General features: G+C 33.9%; 1 protein-coding gene across 1 annotated transcript in view; it reads right to left on the bottom strand.

Moving 5' to 3' along the window:
* Nucleotides 1-22,273, bottom strand: part of COL19A1 (collagen type XIX alpha 1 chain) — a 321,624-nt gene that overhangs the window by 150,494 nt on the left and 148,857 nt on the right. The window contains exons 13-14 of the mRNA XM_034990815.1: nucleotides 20,724-20,777; nucleotides 19,094-19,129 (exon numbers count right to left, since the gene is read on the bottom strand). Of these exons, the coding sequence (XP_034846706.1) occupies nucleotides 19,094-19,129; nucleotides 20,724-20,777 (90 nt within the window). The remainder of the gene's footprint in view (nucleotides 1-19,093; nucleotides 19,130-20,723; nucleotides 20,778-22,273) is intronic.

Genomic DNA, 22,273 nt, shown 5'->3' with positions numbered 1-22,273 from the left:
TCTGCTATAGTGAGAATATTAATTGTCATAGCTACCAAAATTTCAATTAAAAAATTTATATTCTTCATCTACAAATCCCACTTGATACCAAAATAATCTGTTATTTTTAATTCTTATGTGGTAAAATTGCAAAATAGATGCTCTACTTCTATTTGGAGGAGTTGCCCTTCATTAGAGAAATAAATGTAAGTTGCATTAAATTTATCTCACACTGATGGAGATTAAGTACTTACTTTTTGAAAAAACAACATGAATTGAAGAGATTAATGTATCTATATAAACCATTAATAAGAACTAGAACCATCAAGTTATTTAAAAATGCTTATATTATTTAAAATAATGTAGTTTCATATTTGGTAATTATTCTTGATTCACTTTAATTGACTTATAAATATTTTCATATTTTGTTAATTTCATATTTTTAGTTTTTTTGACTAGGAAAAACTTTATGTAAATTTGCTTTATTTTGGCCTTAACCCAATAATGAAATGGTTTGATTTCAGTTAACTCAAGGCCATGTTGACAAGTAAAAAATTGGTAGGCCAATGTCTATCAAATCCATTTGTATCATCTGTCTTAATGATTTATGTGAGGGAGAATATGACTGATTCAGTTTTAATGATGAGTCTGATCATAACAACAGTCTACTTTTTGACTGGCTTTGCCATAGGTCACTGACCACATCATGGAGACATGGTTCCACAGCAAAAAGAAGGAATAATTTACACATAGGTGGTTTTAAAATGTCTTCTGATAACTTCTGAGAATGGACAACATGATACAAATGTAATTCCAAATGTAATATCATGAATAACTTGCATTTGGCCTATGCAACATAAATGACAAGACTGAAGGAAACTTAACCTAGTAATTTTGGGGTTAAAACATAAATCAGTACAGAGATATTCACACACCACATGAAAGACCTATGAATTATACAGATAACTGTGAAGATGGTTGATACAATATCAGACTAAGCAAGTGGCAATTCATTGAGTAAGGTGGTAAAAACCAAAATTTTAATAGGGGAAAATGCTTCATAGTGTAATAAAGAAATTTTAAAAATATATTAAAAACATATATTGAAGACTTTTCTCTTTTAAGATTTTATATTTATTTATTTATTGGGAGAGAGTGTGCACGCACAAGCGGGGGGAGGAGCAGAGGGAGATGGAGAGAATCTCAAGCAGACACCACACATAGTGTGGAGCCTTACATGGGGCTCGATCTCACAACCATAAGATCATGACCTGAGCCAAAATCAAGAGTCCAACTCTTAATGGACTGAGCCACCAGGGCCCTGAAGACTTTTCTCTTTTTTAACTTTTCACTGGTCTTCCTCCTTTCTTCCAGGAGCATCCATTTCCCTCAGGAGGATTAATATCATAATAGCATAAGTGTAAAGACAGTGAAAGAGTCAATGTTCAACTTTTGACATCTAAGAGTTCACATAAGACAGTAGTCTGGAAGCTGGGCTCCATTAATAGAAAAGTATTTCTAAATATCAAGTACCTCATCACTACAAATCAAGAGATATTCTCATAGATCACAAAGTTGAACATGAACCCCACAGGGGAAGGAGCCCATAGAGGCTATTTCTATCCAACCAGAAAGGGAATTGAAAACATTTCCTTCCCTTCTGTTTCCTTGAATGAAGAGTTTCAGGAGAAGAATGGTGAATTAGACACCAGTATTTTTGCTTTCCCTCTTGCTAGGAAACCAGGAAGAGAAAGAATTCATAAAGCATTCTATTTCTCATCAGACAATGAGCAAAACCTTTATAATTCTGATGGAAATAATTTCTAACCTAGAATTCAGTACCATGACAAACTAGCAACCAAGTGTGCAAGTAGAATAAAAACAGATTTAGACATGTAAAATCTTAGAAAATTTACCTCCCTTTTACATTCTCCTAATAATTTGCTTGAAGTGTATTTACATAAATGAAAGAGTGAAACCAAGAAAGGAGATGACAAGGAAAAGAAGAAGAGTTGGAATCAACCAATAAAAAAAAAAAATAAAAGGAGTCACAGAATGAGAATTTTATAATTTGCCTGGAAAGCTAGTAGCCAGGAATGGAGTAAAAGGTCTGAATAGGACTCCCCCAAAATAAAGACTGAGTGAGAGAATGTGAAAAATATGGAGGATAATTGCAGGGCAAACAGATAATTAGAAACACCAGAGAATAAAACAAAACAACAACAACAAAACTATTCAATAAAAGAAAAGTATATCACATGGCTCTACAAATACCAATATTTACATAGTCAGAAAATTGTGAAAATTTTATATTTTTAAAATAAAAGTAATACTATAACTCTATTAACCATTCACTCGTGGTTGGACATCTAGATTGTTTCTATTATTTTACTATTTCAAACAACGCTGAAATAAATAGCCTTGCACATGCATTAATTTCATAAATGAGTGAGAGCCACTGTAGCTAAAATTTGAAATTTTGATAAATATCAAATTGTCCTCCAAAGAGACTATATCCACATATAATTTCCTCAGAATGTATGTTTCTCTACATTTTTGCCCACACACTACACTATCAAACTTTTTGACCTTTGCCAATCTTTTTTTATTGGTGGTAAGAATTTTTTAAATGAGGCCTACTTTCTTAACAAATTTTTAAGTACGCAATACAGTATTCTTAACTATAGGCACAATGTTGTACAGTAGATCTCTAGAACTTATTAATCTTGTATATCTGAAAATTTATACCCATTGAACAACAGCTCTGTAATTTCTCCTCCTCCCAGCTCCTGGCAATTACCATTCATTCTACTCTGTTTCATTGAGTTTGACTATACTAGATACCTGGCCTAAGTGGAATCATACAGTAGTTGTCCTTCTGTGACTGGCTGATTTCACTTAGCTAATATCCGTCAGATTCTTTCATGTTGTTGCATAGGGCAGGATATCTTTTTTTTTTTTCCTTAAGATTTATTCATTTATTTCAGAGAGAGAGAGCAAGAAGGGTGTAGGGGCAAAGGAAAAAGGAGAGGGAAAGCAGACTCCTCACTGAGTGGGGAGCCTGATAGATCATGACCTGAGGCAAAACCAAGAGGCTGAATAACATTTCACTGTGTATATACACCACATTTTTGTTCATTTTTCTGTCAATTGACATTTAGGTTGTTTCTGTATCTTAGCTATTTTGTCATAGGCAAATAAAAAGATGTTCAACATCAGTAATCATCAGGAAAATGCAAGTTAAAACCACAGTGAAAGATCACTTCACACCTGTTAGGATGGCTACTTTAAAAGAAAAAGGTAAGTGTTGGCAAGGATGTGGAAAAACTGGAACACTTGTACACTGTTGGTGGGAATGTAAAATGGTGTAGTGGCTATAAAATCCAGTATGGAGGTAACTAGAAAAAAAAACATAACCACCATATGATCCAGGTATCCCACTTCTGGGTATATATCCCAAAAGAATTGAGACCACTGCCAATATTGTAAGTGAAAATTAGTATTTCAGAGACATTTTAATTTGTATTTCTCTTAAGTACATTTAGATGAATTTTTTATGTTGAAGAGCCATCTTGTTCTTTCTTTTGTATAAACTCTGTTCATATCCTTACCCAATTTTTAAAAACTAAGTTAATATATACATGAATTACAATACAGGAATTATTTGTTCACGTGGCCACATTTACTAATTTTTTTCATATTTACTTTCTGGATTTTTTTTATATTTAAAAAGTTGTTCTTTACTAATTATTTTTAAAATTTCTGTATCTTTCCAGGGCACCTGGGTGGCTGAGTTGGTTAAGCATCTTACTTCAGCCTGGGTCATGATCTCAAGGTCCTAGGATGGAGCCCCACATCTGGGCTCCATGTACAGCAGGGAGTCTGCTGATTCCTCTGCCCCTCCCCTCAATCAAGTGTGTAATCCCTCTCAAATAAATAAATAAAAATCTTAAAAAAAATTCTATATTTTCCATAGGACCGCTCTGGTTAAGTTTTCACCTTTAAAATTTTGATCCATCTAATATTTTTATTGGTATGGGAGTGATAAATGTATCCAACTTTGTGTTTTTCCAATGCTAAGTAATTGTTCCCAATCTATTTACTGAAATATGGTATTTATTTTTATGACACTTTCAGTTTTGTTTTTAACTATGTAAATATGCTATTTTGAAAAGTATTAAATTTTTATTTAAAACACTGAATAAATTAAGGCAAATAAACTGATTCTTAAAGTTCATTAATTGCATGCAGTTTCAAATTTAGCATTTGAAATAGCAAGGAATTGCTCTAATTTTTATACCCAGCAATTTATCCTAGAGTATACAACACATCATTACTTTTAACATAAGTGGTTTCAAATTGCAATAATTTGCCACTAATTTGGTTAACACAGTGGTAATTATTATCATGTAAAAGATTTTAAGATTTATTCTAGAGAGAGAGAAGGAGCGTGAGAGAAAGAAAGAGAGCAAGGGGGGGGTGGGCCTGCAGAGGGAAGAAAGAGAAAATCCCAAGCAGACTCCATGCTGAGCACAGAGCCCAATGTGGGGTTCAATCCCAGGACCCTGAGATCACAACCTGAGCCAAAACCAAGAGCTGGACACCTAACCAACCACACCATACAGGCGCCCCCATGTAAAATATATTTTTTTTAATCATCATTTTGTCTTTAGATTCAACTTGTACTTATTGGTGGCAGAACTAAGGAGATGGCCTTTATAAGACTGAACAAGGCTTGTTAATTCTGTAGAACATGTGGAAAATGCCAGGGTAGCTGCTTAAATATTGAATGGGTAATTCCTGATTCACAAAATACTTGAAAATACTAAAATTCTGAGACTTAGTTTAATATCCTTAAGAACTAACTCAATTTTTGTGGAAATTATACTGCAGGTCAATGGACAAGTCAATCTATATACAAATATTTCCTTAAACACAATCTTTTAGAAATGCGGTCACACATTTGCCCTCTATAATCAAATACTGAATAAGTTAAGGCTGAGTCAGTATAACTTCTATTCAGTGCAAGTAGCATTAATAAGATTAGTCATGATGTATCAAATAGACCCTCCTCCCCCAGGATATTAGTCCCATATTACTTTTCAATCTGCTGGGTTGGTAATACGATGTGTTTTTCAAATGATCAGATTGTGATGTTATCAAAGCCAGGTATAAATGCCTTAATTTTCAAACTACCAATCAAACACTAGAAAGTTGGCATGAAAGTAAATTACAATTAATTTTTCTTCATATTTCAATGAAATGGAGCAATCAGAAAGTTATTTCTAAGCTTCTAAAAAAAGTAGCATATCATGTGAACAAATCAACATAATTTGAGAGTCAATGTACTAATATAAAGCTATAACAAGCACATAAACAGTGAATAAAAGGACAATGCAAACAGCATATAAAAAAGACTCTCATATTTGCACAGAACCAAATGGTAGAAGCCCTAGTGCAACATTTCATCAAAATTTCAACAAATATTTTGATGACCTCCATACACTCACAACGATAAATTAGGAAAAGAATAGAGAATTGACATTTATCGAGTACCTGCTATTATATCAGGAATCCCACTAGTCACTTTACATAAGTGATTTAATTTAATTCTAACAATTGTATAAAATAGAATTTTTCCTTTTTATAGATGTGAAAACAAACTTCCTAAAGATAACACTGCAAATAAGGGGGGGACCTGAGCTTTAAACTCAAATATATCTGACCCCAAAACTCAATTCTACTTCTAATATGTTCTACTTCCACTTCCAAAGAAATATTTGGAGAGTAAGATGTATTTAAATATGCATCATGTTAATCTGCCAATGGGGTTTCAGGTAAATTTTATCAGATCATAGGATCTGATAGGATCACCCTTGACATTTTTGACACATGAAGATATTAAACTTTCTAGAATATATTATATTGGGAAACTAAGAAGTGGTTGTAAAACAGAATGGTGTTCCATAAGAAATGGAATGAAAAATCAACAGCATAGACTTAAGGTAAGTAAGAATAGCAATGCCCCAGAAGGTGTCTGAGGATTAGAATTGGTCAGAGGCTGAATGAGGCACAGTACTGTTAGCAAATGGTGTGGTAAATAAAAGAGCAACCATTTGTTAAGATTTTTTAAAAAGGGGTGCAAAGCACATTGTTGGAGATAATTCTCCATGAATCTTTGGCATTTCTTATGAGTAAGGCGCTAACTGCTCTGTGTTCTAAACCATCTTTTCCCCACCAGCCTAGCCAAAAAAGAATATAGAGAATTCAAACTTAATTCTGGCTCAGCTGCCTAGATGTTCTTGTTGGCTTGATGTGGTCCTAGATCAAAAAGATAATGGCTACTTGACTGAATACTGCTCACTTGGTACCCTTTTGGTTGCACACTAGGCTAAAGTAGGGCACAGAATGGGTTTCTATAAGTTTTATTAAAAATGTGTCTGTTCGTGTTGATATACTGGATTAATGCTTCACAACAAGGGTAAAGAGCAGTTCAGAAACTTAAGGAGCAAATCATCTGGTTTTCTAAGGTAGACTTGGCTAATTTATGGGATTTGTTCAGCTGCTTGGGTCTGGGATCCAGGGGAACATACATTTTTTTACATTTAAAATCTATCTTTCCAAAAATAATGTGACAAAAGAGAAGATTCATTAAAATGTTCTTAGAGGGATAGATATTACATCATATGTAGCTAAATGAATTAGAATTCCTTAGGAAATTTAAAGGTGAAATAATAGAATTTCACAATTTGAATGACCTTTAAAACTTTCTGCTTTAACCACTAAATATTAGTCAGTGACATGCCCAAAATAAAATAAATAAATAAATATAGTTGCACATTTCAGGATAGACTTGAGTTTCTTGGCCTTATATCTAGCATTTGTCAAAAGAAACTTTAATGATGAATTAAAACATATATAGCTTCTATTCATGTCTGCAGTATATTAAACAGAAGGTAGGATTCTTCAAGAAAGGAGATAATTCCAGTTGCCCACAAATGACATGTCTCTCAAACTGACAAAAAAGAAATGAGGGACAGTAAGTGACATCAGGATTGCCATTGTTGAAAATAATCAATATAGGATAAGGTGACCTGCCCTAAATTAATTACTTTTAGTTGGAAGGAGGGCATCTGCCCTTCTTTATAATATTCAAGTCAGTGATTTAATATTTTCCTATAGATATTCTAACTGTAGAATTTGGTGATATTTTATTTTGATAATATGTTTGTCAGTGAAAAATATCTATCTTCTGCCTGTGAAGAAGAAATTTGTATTGAGTACCTACACTGCACCAAGTACTTTTAGTCTCTGGGAATGCATATGATAGAAAAGGTTGCTATCCTCATAGAGATTACACTAGAGGTAAAAAAGAAAATACTACAATTCAGTTTATAGTTAATTATTTTCTTAAGATGAAAAAATTCTACCCATAAGGACACTGAGATTATACAAAAGTTGTCTTTGAACATTTCTCAGCAATTATTTTATAAAGGCCTCATTCTTATTGATATTCATTCCTATTGATATTTTGCCATTGAAGATTAGCATAATAACAATGAGAACACTAGCTAAATGTAAAATAGTACTTACTAGGACCCAGTCATCAGTCAAAAAATTTTACAAATACTAATTCATTTAATCATCACTTCGGCTCCATAGCTCAGGGGTTAGAGCACTGGTCTTGTAATCATCACTTCAACACTATGTAGTAGGAAATATTATTATTCCATTTTATAGATGCTGAGAGTAGGGCACAGAGAAGTCAAGTAACATGCTCAAGTTCGAACCCTGGATGAAGGGACTCGATAACTACTAAGCTATAATACATGAATTTTTGGTTTGTTAAAACAGTGAAATAGTTAAGTGGAATAAATATAATTCTAATTCTAAAATTCCATTTTATAGATCAAATAAGGTTCTTACCAAAAAAAATTTTATATACTTAAAGTGAAATTGATTTAACTAATTTTTTGAACTAATTGAATTAACTAATTTCTGTATATATCTGACTTAAATACACATTTGTCTCCATATAATTTTTCAAAAGGCTTATCCATTTTATGATTTTCTAATGCCATTTAAGATACATTTTAATGTATTTTTCTAGATCACTGAATATCTCACCATGAAAAAACAGCTCCTTCATAAAATTCCCTAACTGCTAGTGTATAGCACTTTTAGGAAAGTAAGTTTTATTGTTGAGCTTTAAAATACATACTTAAAATTGTGATGAATACAATTTGAAATGTCTTTTGTAACAGAAGCAAACTATAAACAGAAGGGCAGAAGGAGCTATTCTCAAATCCTTTATCTAATGAAAGATATATAAATCACCTCTTGTCAAATGAGCTGATGGGAAGTTTTTCCAAAACATAAATCTTCTCTGAGGCAGAACATAAATCTTTCTAGGGCCTTAAGCATCCACTCCCCTATATTTCTGCACAGAGTCAATAAAAATATTTTTGTAGTATAGAAACACCTTCTATTTTAATCAACGAAATCATTTAAATCAGTCTTTTGCCCATAAATTTAAAAAAAGATTGATTTTTAAGAATATTTGAAATCCCTTCTTTCTTTTGGCCCACTAGTACCCTAAAAATCCCAATATTGAGCTGGATCATCAGTTTAAGAAAGTTAACAGTGAATTAAATATGAATTATGCAACTTTTTAAGACAAACTTAATTCAAATTCAGGCAATTCATAGAAAGACCATATAAATAATTCAGATTTTGATATGTAAGGAATTTTAAACAATCTTAATTGAATTGCCTATTAATTACTATGCTACAACACATATATTTACGTGTACATATCAATATGTATAGTACATATATGCTGTAGACCATATATTTATTCAAGTCAGAACTTAAAGAAATTATTTTCTATGGGTATTTAACAAGAACTTTTCTATTTCATTCACCTAACAGGAGATGGTTATAGTTCCTTAGGAATTTTAGTAAGAAAACATTATTTAGTAGTTGAACCTATGATTTAAATGTATTTAAACTAAATAACTGTTTAAATTATAGCATAAGAATTCTAGTAAAAAATGATTTTCTCTTAAATAACTAAAAGTTTTTGTGTAATACCAACATAACTACAGTTGTACGAATACTTGTAGACTCTTTATATGCTAACTGCAAATGACCAGTTTAAAAATGATCAATTTTAAACAGCTGTTTGCTTTTTCATAAACCAAATAGGTTCTGGGAAGGCAACAATACAAGGGTTGTTTCTGTGTTCCCAGCACCTAGTATCGAACACATGATTATCAGTCAGGTAAGTAGGTAGGTCAAAGGAGAGAGAAACGGAGGGAATAGGCCATCTCATCTACTGAACTGATCATTTTTGTATTTTCAACACATTAATTTTGAAAAAAAAAACAACAAAAAAACCTTATCTCAAGGCTTCCCTTATGTGAATACTATATGATCTCTTGTTCATGGAGGCCATCTGTTAATTTCTGTGTCATTTGATTTATAAATGACCAGCTGAGACTTTCTCTCAGTTGCTTATGGTATTTAAGGTAGTTTTCATAGGGTGAAATCTGTGTTCCTTCTCTGTGCCTAATTTTCACTTATGCTAGATTTATCCAGGTCCCAAGGGACTGGCATTTAAAGTATCACTTAGTAAGCATGTCTAAGACACTTTTGCTCTTGACTGACTTAACCTTTGACTTCTATGTAAACATTTGGTGCCATCTGGATGAGTATTTAATAACTCCCCAAAGGGACAGGGCCAGAGTAATATAGTCATTTTCCTGGGAACTAAAATTAGTGGACATATTCCATGAAGTAACCCTGTTCTACCTTCCTTCACCTGTCTCTTCTAACATGACATGCAAAGGCCAAAAGAGAAAAGAGGGAAGGAGGCAGAGGTGTTAGCCAACTGCCTTATTTCAATCATAGTCCCTCCCTCGCTTCTGAAGCTTTAGTTAGGGATTTTGGCAAAACTTTACTGTAAAAACAGCAGTATATTTTTAATATGAGGATTATCTGTTAATAGTGCATAATAGTAAGAACATAGAACATATACAAGAATTTTAAGAAGTTATATATAAAGACACAAAGTTATATATAAAGAAGTTATATTTAAAGTTATTGACAACAAACGACAAAGAACCAAGTAATTTGCATTTATTTTCTTGCACATTAAATGTAAAGATTTATATCTAATATTTAAATGTAAAGTACTGCTGGAGAGGATGAGGAGAAAGGGGCACCCTCTTGCACTGTTGGTGGGAATGCAAACTGATGCAGCCACTCTGGAAAACAGTATGGAGGTTCCTCAAAAAGTTAAAAATAGAACTACAATCCAGCACTTGCACTACTAGGCATTTACCCAAAGGAAACAAAAATACTTATTCGAAGGGTTACATGCACCCTGATGTTTATAGCAGCATTGTCAACAATAGCCAAATTATGAAAAGAGCCCAAATGTCCATCAACTGATGAATGGATAAAGATGTGGTGTGGGATATTACTCAGCCATCAGAAAGAATGAAATCTTGCCATTTGCAATGACATGGATGGAGCTAAAGAGAATTACACTAAGTGAAATAAGTCAGTCCAAGAAAGATAAGTACCAAATGATTTCACTCATATGTGGAATTTAAGAAATGAATGGGGTGGGGGGGGGGAGAGAGAGGCAAGCCAGAAAACAGCCTCTTAACTGTAGAAAACAAATTGATAGTTACTGGAGGGGAAGTGGTTGGGGGATGGGTTAAACAGGTGATGGGTACTAAGGAGGGCACTTGTGATGAGCACTGGGTATTGTATGTAAGTGATGAATCACTGAATTCTACTCCAGAAACTAGTATTACACTGTATGTTTTTAACTAACTGGAATTTAAATAAAAACTTGAAAAAAAATGTAAAGTAAAAACTTGTGTAAAATGTCACAATTAAAATAACATAAATAAACCATAAAATATTTACCTGTACTAGGGGATTTTTTATATCAAAGTCTTATGATTTCAGAATAATTTATCAGAAGCTACTTTTACATAAATTTGTATTATGATATTAGATAAATTGTATTTTGATCAAAGAAATTTGAATGTTATTACGATGTTTTCTTTATTCAGTGTTGGTTTTAGCTCATGCAAATAAACATCTGCTTTGTAAATTATAAATATCAAACAGAAGAGATGTGTTAAATTTATCAGTAACTCACTTTTTCTCCCCAGTTTTACTGGAATATATTGACATATAACCTTGTGTAAATTTAAGGTATAGAACCTGATAATTTGATACATGTATATATAATGAAACAATTGCCACAATAAGATTAGTTAACCTCCATTAACTCACATAAATACCTTTTGTGTGTGTGTGCTGATAACATTTAAGATCTAATTTCTTAGCAACTTTCAAGTATATCACACAGTATTGTTAACTATTGTCATCATGCTGTGCATTAGATCCCCAGAACTTACCCATTTTATAATTGGAAGTTTCTAATCTTTGACCAACATCTCTCCATTTCCCCCTTCTCCCACCCCTGGCAACCACCAGTCTACTCTCTGTTTCTATGAATTCCGTTTCGTTAGACTCTACATATAAGTGAGAACATGACTATTTGTCTTTCTCTGTCTGACTTATTTCACTTTGTATAATGCCTTCAAGGTCCATCCATGCTGTTGCTAATGGCAGGATTTCCTTCTTTTTATGGCTGAATAATTATACACACACACTGCACACACTACATGTTCTTTATCCATTCATCTGTTGAAGAACACTTAGGTTGTTTCCATGTCCTGGCTATTGTGAACCTATGAGCTTCATGAATTCAAGTCTCCAACTTTCTCTCTCCAGCTTTGGGAATTTCTCAGCCATTATTTCTTTAAATAAGCTTTCTACACATTTCTCCTCTCTTCTCTTTTTGGTACTCCAATAATCATTTCTATTAATGATATTCCATACTTCATGTAGGCTTTCTTTTCTCTTTTTCATTCTCTTTTCTGTTCTGCTGACTGGACCTGCCTTCTACTTGACAGATTTTTTCTTCTGCTTGTCTGTTGTATGCTCTCAAACTGCATTTTTTTTTTTTCATTTCACTTTCATTTCAGCTCCAGAATTTATCTGGCTCTTTTTTAGGATTTCTCTCTGTAAAACTTCTCATTTTGTTCATGATTATTTTCATGATTTCATTGAACTGTCTTTCTTGTAGTTCACTGAGCTTTCTTAAAACTATTTTGAATTCTTAATCAGGCAAATTGCATGTCTCCATTTCTTTGGGTCTGTTATTGCAAAATTATTGTGTTCTTTAGTGATGTCATATTTCCTTGATTTTTAGTGTTCCTTGAAGTCTTGTGTTGCTGTCTTCATATTTGATGTTTTTTTATTTTAAGATTCTATTTATTTATTTGTCAGAGAGAGAGAGAGCAAGAAAGAGAGCACAAGCACAGGGGAGAGGGAAAAGCCCTATGTGGGGCTCGATCCCAGGACCCTGGGATCATGACCTGAGCCAAAGGCAGACAGACGCTTAACCTCCTAAGTCACCCAAGTGCCCAGCTGTCTTCATATTTGAAAAAGTAGTTACCTTTTCAGTCTTTACTAAAGCAGTTACCTTTTCAGTCTTTACTGACTGGCTTTGGGGGAGAAATGCCTTCCATCAACCCTGTTAGGGACTCTAAGGCTTTCTCAGACCTTTTCTTGGATACACCTACTCCACACTTCTTGTTTCTTCTTGTGGGGGAATTCTTAAAGTTTTATGCCTTCTCTCAATACTGCATAGTCAGGACGTATGCTGACAGCTTCCCTTTCGTTTTTCTTAGGGCAGTGATGAATCCTCAATTTTGTATTGTTTCTCCAAATCCCACAGAGTGGAGCCAGCTTCTGCAGGCGCTCACTGGTCCTCTGCAAAGGCTCATTCTTGCTGCCATTGGGAGCATGCACATGGAGCCGGCCATGAGGTAGGTGTGTGTGGAGGTGAGGTGCATGGAGCCTTGGCAGTGCCTGTGGGCCATTAGAGGGAGAAGCTAAGGTGATGAATGCCCAGAGGCTTGTGGGTGAGTTTACTAATGGAGTCTAGGGTACATGCTCTCAGTAGGATTCACATCCCTTTGGTGCCCTCTGAGAGCCCTACCTGCTGTTCTCCCAGTATTAGCCACCCTATCACACAGCATACCTCAGTACTCTGGATGAGGTAAGAAGGAAGTGGGTTTCTTTGGCAGCATCCTGCATAGCTGGGACAGGTGAGTTCTCATTCACAAGCTCTCACTTTCCCCAGCAGGAGAAATCATGGGCTGAAAAGTTCTCTCTTGGTACTGAGCTGTGTAGCCTTGGGGGAGGGGTGATGCATGTAAATTGAAACTGTTCCTCTTACCCTTTTTGGATTTCTTTGCTTCAGTGGTATGCTGGAACTTCTCCACTAGACTCCACTAGACTTCTTCCTGGACTTCCACAAAGCTATCTTATCCATGAGTGATTGTCTAAATTGATGTTCTTTAGGAGGTATATGGTAGAAAACTCTTGTTCCACTATGATGATGACTTCCAGTAATTCACTTGTTAAGTGTCATTGTGACATTCATTCCAGGTATGGTGGCAACCAAATAAGTATCAGAAAAATGTGATTTGATGACATTTTTTAAAACTAGAATTTTAAAAAGTACATGTACATGCAAAATGTATTTATAAGGGAATTATTCTTTTGTTGTTAATAAGCAGTTGCTTAGAGAATTTCAGCTGGAATCATGGTACAATTTGATTTTATTTGGCTTCTATTTGTGCTATTGAAAGCAAAAGTCCCAAATTATAGCAATTGATTTAATATTTTTATGGATTAGGTGCCAAATTTGACCTTCTAGGAGTTAAAGTGCTTAGATATGAGTAATAAGATAAGGTAAAACCTAAAACTGTAGATCAAAGACTTTTATTTCAATTTATACTTTTGTGTCAGAATCAAGTCATAGGAACCACAGATTTATTCTATTTGGCTAGCACTCTGCTTTTTTTTTTAATGAATATTAAACAATTTTATAGAAAATTGACTTAAGAAAACTTCAAAACAAATGACCTTAAAACAATAAAAATGGAATAAGCACCACAAAAATTTTGTGACAAAGAAAACACCAGTCCAAATTATTTCACCAAAATCATTATATTAGAGCTGATTCTTATTTTATACAAACTAAGAGAAAGTTAATAAATGGCATTAATGAGGATAAAAAGCAAAGATTAAAATACTTACAAAGATAATGTTCATTAAACATCATTTTTTCTTTTTCTTCAGGGCATACTATGTGCTAAACTTTGTTCTGTATGCTTGGAATTCAACAATGAACAAAACTGACAAAGAACCCCTTCATGGGATTAATAGTCAAATGTAGAGGAATATTGACAACAAACAATAAATATAATAGGCATTTAAAATATGTTAGAAAGTGATAAGTGCTATGGAGAAAATGAAAAAAATGGAGCACTAATGGGGATTAGAAATTCCGTGTGTGTGTGTGTGTGTGTGTGTAATTTAAAATAGGGTAATTCAATGTGGTCATTATTAAAACTTAAAGGAAGTAGCTATGCTACCTGCTAGAGCAGGCAGAAGAAACAGCAAATGCAAATCTTCTCAGGTGGGGGTGTGCCAGGAATGCTTGAAGAATTGCAAGAAGGCCATTGTTGTGGAATAAAGTTAGCAAGAAGAGAAGAATAAGAGATGATGTCAAAAATGCAGCAAGAATTGAATCCTGTAAGACCTTGTAGGCTAGGCCATTGGATAGAATTTGGCTTTTATTATGAATCAAATGGAAAAACACTGAAGATTTTGAACAGAAGACTGACAAGGAAACTTCTTGGCTTCTGTGTTTTTGTAAAACTCAAGGAGATCAAGGGAAGAAGTGGGGAGACCATTAATTGGGTACCGAAATAATCCAGGGATGTATAATGGTGTCTAGAACCAGAAAGTAATAGAAATGTGAGAACCAGTCAGATTCAGATATATATTGATGGTGAGGCAAACAGAATATATAATTTAAAAGGCTAATTCACATATGTTTACAGTTGTAAAATTTCTAAGTAAATTAGAAGTAATCCAACATTGTATAAAAAATATCATGGACAAAAATTTCCCAAGTTAGGTGAAATACGTAAATTTACAGATCAAAGAAGCTCAGGAAAAGCAGGAAAAATTTAAAGATAAGCGCACTTACATCAGGTGATCTGTGTACATCTAATGTACAGTATGGGTAAGGAACAACTAATCTATGGAATGAGGCAGCAAGTCTGCAGTGCAGCTGGGGGTTGAGTGCTAAGCCCTGTGACTCAAAATGTGGTCTGAGGACCAGCAGCACCTGCATCCTCCAGTTAGAAATGTAGAATCTCACACCCTACCTCAGATTTATGAAATAAAATATGTATTTGAATAAGACCCCCAAATGTTCTTGGGCACATTAAATTCTGAGAAGCATTAAGACACCTGAGCTCACTGCAGTCTTTGAATGGCTGGGTTAAGGCTATAATTAAAGGTATCTTCCTAGCCCTAATCTCCTCCACTTAACCAAGCAGCCTTCAATCTTAATTTCATTTTACTAGTGTGCCTCCCTAATGGAAAGAGACATTGCTTTATTACAATGTATTAAGTTGGATTTCAGATGAAAGCCAGACTTCTTCAAAAGTCTAAAAGAATTTTTTGAATAGGAAGAAAGCTTGTTCCATTACAGTGCCCATATATAATGGCTTTCAATTCCAGCTACATATTTAGAACTGCCCCAGGAGCTTTAAAATATACTGGTCCACACCAGATCTACTGAATTATAATTTCTGGGGGTGGAGCCACAGATTGGTATATTTTAAAGTTCTCTAGTTAATTCAGCGTGCAATTAGCTTTGAGAACCACTATGAATGAACTCTCAGTTTATTGACTTATATAACAATGCCTCCTTTAATCTGAATATAGTGGAGTCAGTATAGCTTTCAAGTTTATCTTCCTTGAAAACTTGTTATCAATCACTTCATTAAAATGTATTAATCTGTATTATAAAATCAATTAAATATTTAGTACATGGTGAGGTGGTATGCATTTCATTCATCCTTATTTCATAGTTAACAGTTGATTATGTCTTTTTTAAAATTTAAAGAGTATTTATTTATTTTCTTTCCAAGTTTTTATTCATTTATTCATTCATTCATTTTTTGGGAGAGAGTGTGAGCATGAGCTGGGGGGCAGGAGGAGGGGCCGGGATGAGCAGAGAGAGAGAGAAACTCAAGCAGGCTCCACACCCAGAGTGGAGCTTGATGCAGGGCTTTATCTCATGACCCTGAGATCATAACCTGAGCTGAAATCAAGAGTCGGATACTTAACTGACTAAACCACTCTGGTGCCCCCCAATTTTTTATTTAAATTCCAGTTAGTTAACATTCAGTGTAATATTATTTTCAGGTGTAGAATTTAGTGATTCATCACTTACATACAACACCCAGTGCTCATCACAAGTGCCCTCCTTAATACCCATCACCTATTTAACTCATCTCCCCCATCCACCTTCCCTCCAGTAATACTACATTTGCTCTCTGTAGTTAAGAGTCTGTTTCTTGGTTTGCCTCTCTTTTTTACTCCTATCTTCATTTATTTTGTTTCTTAAATTCCACATATGAGTGAAATCATATGGTATTTGTCTTTCTTGGACTAATTTATTTCACTTAGTATAATACTCTTTAGCTCCATTCACGTCATTGCAAATGGCAAGATTCAATTCTTTTTTATGGAGTAATATTTCATTATATATATATACATACCACATCTTCTTTATTCATTCATCAGTTGATGGACATTTGGGTTCTTTCCATAATTTGGTTATTGTTGATAATGCTGCTATAAACATCAGGGTGCATGTATCCTTTTGAATTAGTATTTTTGTATCCTATCCTTTGGGTAAATACCTAGTACTACAATTGCTGGATCATAGGGCAGTTATATTTTTAACTCCTTGAGGAAGCTCCATACTATTCTCCAGAGTGGCTGCATGAGTTTGCATTCCCACCAACAGTGTAAAAGGGTTCCCCTTTCTCCACATCTTCACCAACAATTGTTGTTTCCTGTGTTGTTAAATTTAGCCATTCTGACTGGTGTGTGGTGCTATCTTATCGTTTTGATTTGTATTTCCCTGATGAGAAGTGATGTTGAGCTTCTTTTCATGTGTCTGTTGCCCATCTGTATGTTTTCTTTGGGAAAAATGTCTATTCATGTCTCTGCCCATTTTTTAACAGTTGATTATATTAATAAAGTAATGACAAGCATATAACTAGTAATATCCAAATAATATTAATATTTAACTTTATGAAATAAAACATTTCATTTCACAGCAGTTTGCCTTGTTATATTTTTATGTAAAAATTCACTTGTACCCCCTCAGTGCCTACCAGCTAAATAGTACAGGGACATCTATAGGGTGCTATTTGACCGGAAGACAATAGCTATTATTAAAAATCCATAAAATAGGGGCACCTGGGTGGCTCAGTTGGTTAAGTGTCTGACTCTTGATTTTGGCTCAGGTCATGATCTTAAAGTCATGAGATCAAGCCTACTGTCAGGCTCCACTCTGGACATGGAGCCTGCTTAAGATTCTCTCTCTACCTCTTCCACTACCCCTCATACTCCACCCCCCACTCATGCACACACACTCTCTCCCCCCTCTAAAAAAAAAGAAAAAATCCATAAAATAGATATATCCCAATACAGTTTTCTGGATAAGGGGCCAAAATTGCATTATCAGATGAAATGATAAACATAGACTACATTTTGTTCTTCAAACACAAGTTAGAAATGACTAGGAAATCAGATAACTAAGTGGAGTGGGTGAACATGTAACTTAGTTGAACAAAAGAAAGCATGTGACTTAAATAAAGCAAGCAGGCTTAAGTCTAAATAACTGCCAAATACTTTTAAAAATAAACTCCACAAAGTATAAAAAAGCTGAATAATAAGCAGTTAAAACCACTGCTCAAATAGTTTTTATTTCCATCTTGAAAATGAAAGCTTCAAGCACAGAATTCCATTGTAAATTGAATTTGGTTATTCCTAAGTCATCTGTTTGATCCCTTAGATTTTTCATTTCTGAAGAAGTATTTGTCCTTTAAGAAAGCACTGCAAAAATTATTTATATAAGACCTTATTAACATATTGTTCAGAATGACATTTCCAAGTGCAAAGATAAATACAAATGTTATCAAAGACACACAGTCTTTGAGTTTACTGTGCTGACTTGTTGGGAAGAGCTCAACACAGATGCTAGAAGATTTCTTTTTAAACCTGACCTTCTCCAATCAGAACAGGTCTGACAACTGATGATTTAAAGTCTTAAGTTATGTTATTAGGTAATATCAACATAAAATTCAAGAGACCTCAGGCTACAGATGATCTTATTTAAGAAAGTTTCCTCTTTTCTATTAGGCTTAGAGTCCTTGTTATACCAAATCTTTAAGTTAAATGAGAGTCCTTAATGGCCTATGAAGAAAATCTATAACAGTAAATTATATCCAAATATAAAGTCATTATATATTTATGATTAAATGCTTAATAAATGATGAACCATTTAATTGAGAACAATCCCATTATGTGCACCTTAGAAACTTTTCTCATAAATCTGCTACAGAAATATCACCATTTTGCCATTTGTAAATCTTAGAAGAGAATCACATAGGAAAAAACAATGGTTTTGGACAGGTTTTGGGGAATGTAACAATCAGTTTAAATAGGTAGCTGTTTTTTACCCATTGGGCAATTATAGTTTATTTTGTTCTTTTACAGTTTTTAGAATAAGTAGAGCAGGCTCTGCTTCCATTAACTTTAAATGTCATGTTAAGAATGTATAATCAGATATTCAAAGGGCACAATTATGAACCATATGGAGGGTAGAGAAAATTGTTCAGGATTGGTACTGCCTCCAGACTTTTCTAGTAACCACTGGTATGACCTCAGGTTAAGTACTTCACTGATGTGGGCAGATGCCCCATCTTTAAAATCTGGAGGTTTGACTAGATCTACTCTAAGGTCACTTTCAGCTCTCAAAATAGCCTATGGCTTAAATTTTGGTTTAGTCATGATGTAGTGTGAAAAACTAATAAGATAATGTATTTTAATTTTGAATTCTGATTTCAAGAATACTTACAGTTAAGGCTGGTGGTCCTGGAGGTCCGGTATCTCCCTAAAATAGATTAAATAAAAGTTGCAGTTACTAATAATCTTTTCTTGCACATTTTATTTATGTTTTCTGAATGGATAGAAGCAATACATAGATAAATTTTGAAGGAAAAAAATAGAATTTCATCTTGATAGGAGTCTCTGCACAATGAAAAATATATCATGGGGTTTTAGCTCTCATGATATAAACATCACTTTGTGCACCCCCATGCTTTCTGCAGAATTTGTTTTGAAAAGCTAAAATAATCTAATTTTCTATTCTTTTGTCTACTAATCCAAAATTAGAAAGAATATCTCTTCAAATATGGTTACTTGCCAGTGGAGCAGCTGGGAAGTGTCACAACGACAGATAATTTTTTCTGACAAAGTTAGTATGAGGATCAGCAGAAATAATAAGTGGATCTCCCCACTTCATGCCTCCCAGCTGCAAGAAGCAGTCCCATTGCCTCTTACAAAGCTCTGCTAAATTGATATTGTACTTGCCATCAATTTTAAGAGGTTTTGCCTATATTTACATATTTTTAAATACCAAAATTGCTTTGCTGACCTACGTGAATACAAATTACCAGGTGTATATGTTGAGAAACTTTTCAAAATCTTTACAAAATGGCTCATCTGAAGTTTACTATTTTCTGATTTATATGTCACCTATATGCTTTATTGTATCAGGACCTCTATTTATTCAATAAGAACTCTTAATCATTAAGATCAAGCATCATTGCTATAATGCTTTTTAGGTAGACATTATGGAGACCTTATACTTTGTGGCATGAAGCTCTGAGATGTGTTTTCATGTTGAGAGTATCTCTGTGACTTTTTCTTTTCTCATCTAACATAGTCACCTCAAAAGTTAAGACTTAGTATGGGGTAATCATTACTTTTTGGAACAATTGAATAAAAATAGCCAATACTCGTTAAGGAACATCGACATAGCTTAACTCGGTCACTGAGGACCAATTTGTAAGATCAATTTTAACATTGAGGTAAATATTGAAGCCAGACAAGGATTCCCAAATGTGTTGAGAATAGAGAACAAAACACAGTGTCAAACACCCACACATACAATTCTCAACAAACTGGGATCATCCTATGACCTTATTCTGAATGACTCTTGCTTTTAGTATTTCCAAATCTCTTTTCAAGGTCACTGCCAATATATCATTATAAAATGGCATGTGAGAAAAAGTGGCAGGAAATGAAGCATTCAGACTAAGACTGAGTTAGAAAGTTAACCTCCATCCCCCCCAAAGGCCACCTGCTTCACCATTATGGTAGCAGTTCAGTGCTATTGGCAAAGTTCCCTGATACAAGGCACAGTTGCTAATTTGGCAATGGAATAGCTAATACTGTTAAGTGAGAGAGAGAAAGTGAAATCTTATAAACACAAATTAATGTCAACTAGCAGTTGTGCATTTAGTCTCTTCAAACTAATTAAATGAACCAAAAGGCTTTTCTTCAGATGCTTTTAACATAAGAGCCTTTGGTTAATTTTAACAAAATTAATTTTTGGCAGTTTAATAGTATCACTGAAAAGTCCCTGCATACATTCTCAGGGTTTTCTTAAGAAAAACTGGCACTTCTCTGGGTGAATACGATACCTTTTCTCCTTTTGGGCCAGGTGGACCACGAGGACCCAAGTCACCTTTCAAACCCTGTACGAAGAATACAACCAATGTGATTTCTATACACAATTCACAGAAATGCTTCAATTTCTAACAAGTCATTAGTCACAAAATAAATCATAATTTACTGAACTCCCAAATCCCATTCTTTAGTTTGTAGTATAGAGAGAAAGAGAGACAACTGGCACTAAAATGATAAGCAACATCTGCGTTGTAGTGAGTACAGATACATTAAATCAGCGTGAGTCCTGAATGCTGCATATTTGTGCAACTTCGCTTCCTGCTAAAATTACATTAATTCACCATCTGGGAGAACATCATTTAGATCTATATGAGCTTTTAAGTATCCACTTTGGATTAAATTTGTGGATGTTGTAAATATCTTTGATTTAGCATTGATTTGGCCTTTATAAAGCTTGCCAAAAAAATTCAAGAATTAAATAAAAAACATTTTTATGTTTCTATCAAGTAATCTAATTGTGGGGGAAAAATAAATGAAGGACATATTCTTTCCCTATCACTCACAGCCTGAAGCTACAATGTTGTCTCTTTCCTGTTTTAAAGTATGTTTTAGTTCTCTAATTCCTACTTTTTTTAAACCTGAATTTATAAAGATATTAAATGAAACCATATAAGACATAGACAAAGTATCAGATAAATATGTTCATGAGTTTTCTGGGCTCTTGGGTGTTTCAGTGGGTATTTGGTTGATCAGACTCAGAAATGACAGCTCTCAGGAAGACCACGATAGATTTCACTGGAGTTCTACAGTTGAAGGTTTTCACAGTGTAAACAGAAAGAAAGTTAGATAGACACATCCTGACTGTGTGGTGAATAGAAAAAAAATATCTTCCTTCATCCTTGATTTAACACATTGGATGAGGGAAGAACAATAATGGAAAAAAGAAATATTCTGAAGCTATACAATGCACAGTATATCTAGACGTCTTACTTCTCTTGGCTGAGGGATCCATCTCTCGCTGAACTGACATTTTGTAGTCAATAAATAAGGTCAAATGCCATCAGCTCTAACTACTTAATATAGAAGCCCATGAAGAATTTCAAGAAATGAAGGAAAACTGGATACTTAAAATAATCTTGTTCCAGAGGTTATGTGAAAACTGCAGTCTTACATCTTAAGAAAAAAAGACTTAACAGATGAAAACAGATGCACCTGATTGGCAAAAAACACTTCACAATTGTAGAAATACCTTTCAGGATAAAACTCATAGCTATGGGTCTTCCACTGTTACCTTGGAGTATTTATAGAAAAAGGATGAGTGAAAAAGTAAATTATATTTGAGATGTGATATTCTCTTTTTATTTGAAATAGCCTTTCCTTCCTGAATAAGCAAAATGAGACTAGTCTGAATTGAGCTGTGCTGTGAGTGTGAAACATGGATTTTTCAATATTTAGTACAAAAAATGTAAAATAGCTCATTAATTATTTTTATAGTGATTATATATTCAAATGATAATATGTTAGATATATTTAATATATTAAAATTAGTTTCACCTGTTTTTTA

This window comes from Mirounga leonina, unplaced genomic scaffold (assembly GCF_011800145.1).
Source record: "Mirounga leonina isolate KUSES-001 unplaced genomic scaffold, KU_Mleo_1.0 Mir_53, whole genome shotgun sequence".
NCBI classification, from domain to species: domain Eukaryota; kingdom Metazoa; phylum Chordata; class Mammalia; order Carnivora; family Phocidae; genus Mirounga; species Mirounga leonina.
Note: the sequence above shows the minus strand (reverse complement) of the source record. Positions and strands in the feature narration are given on the sequence as shown.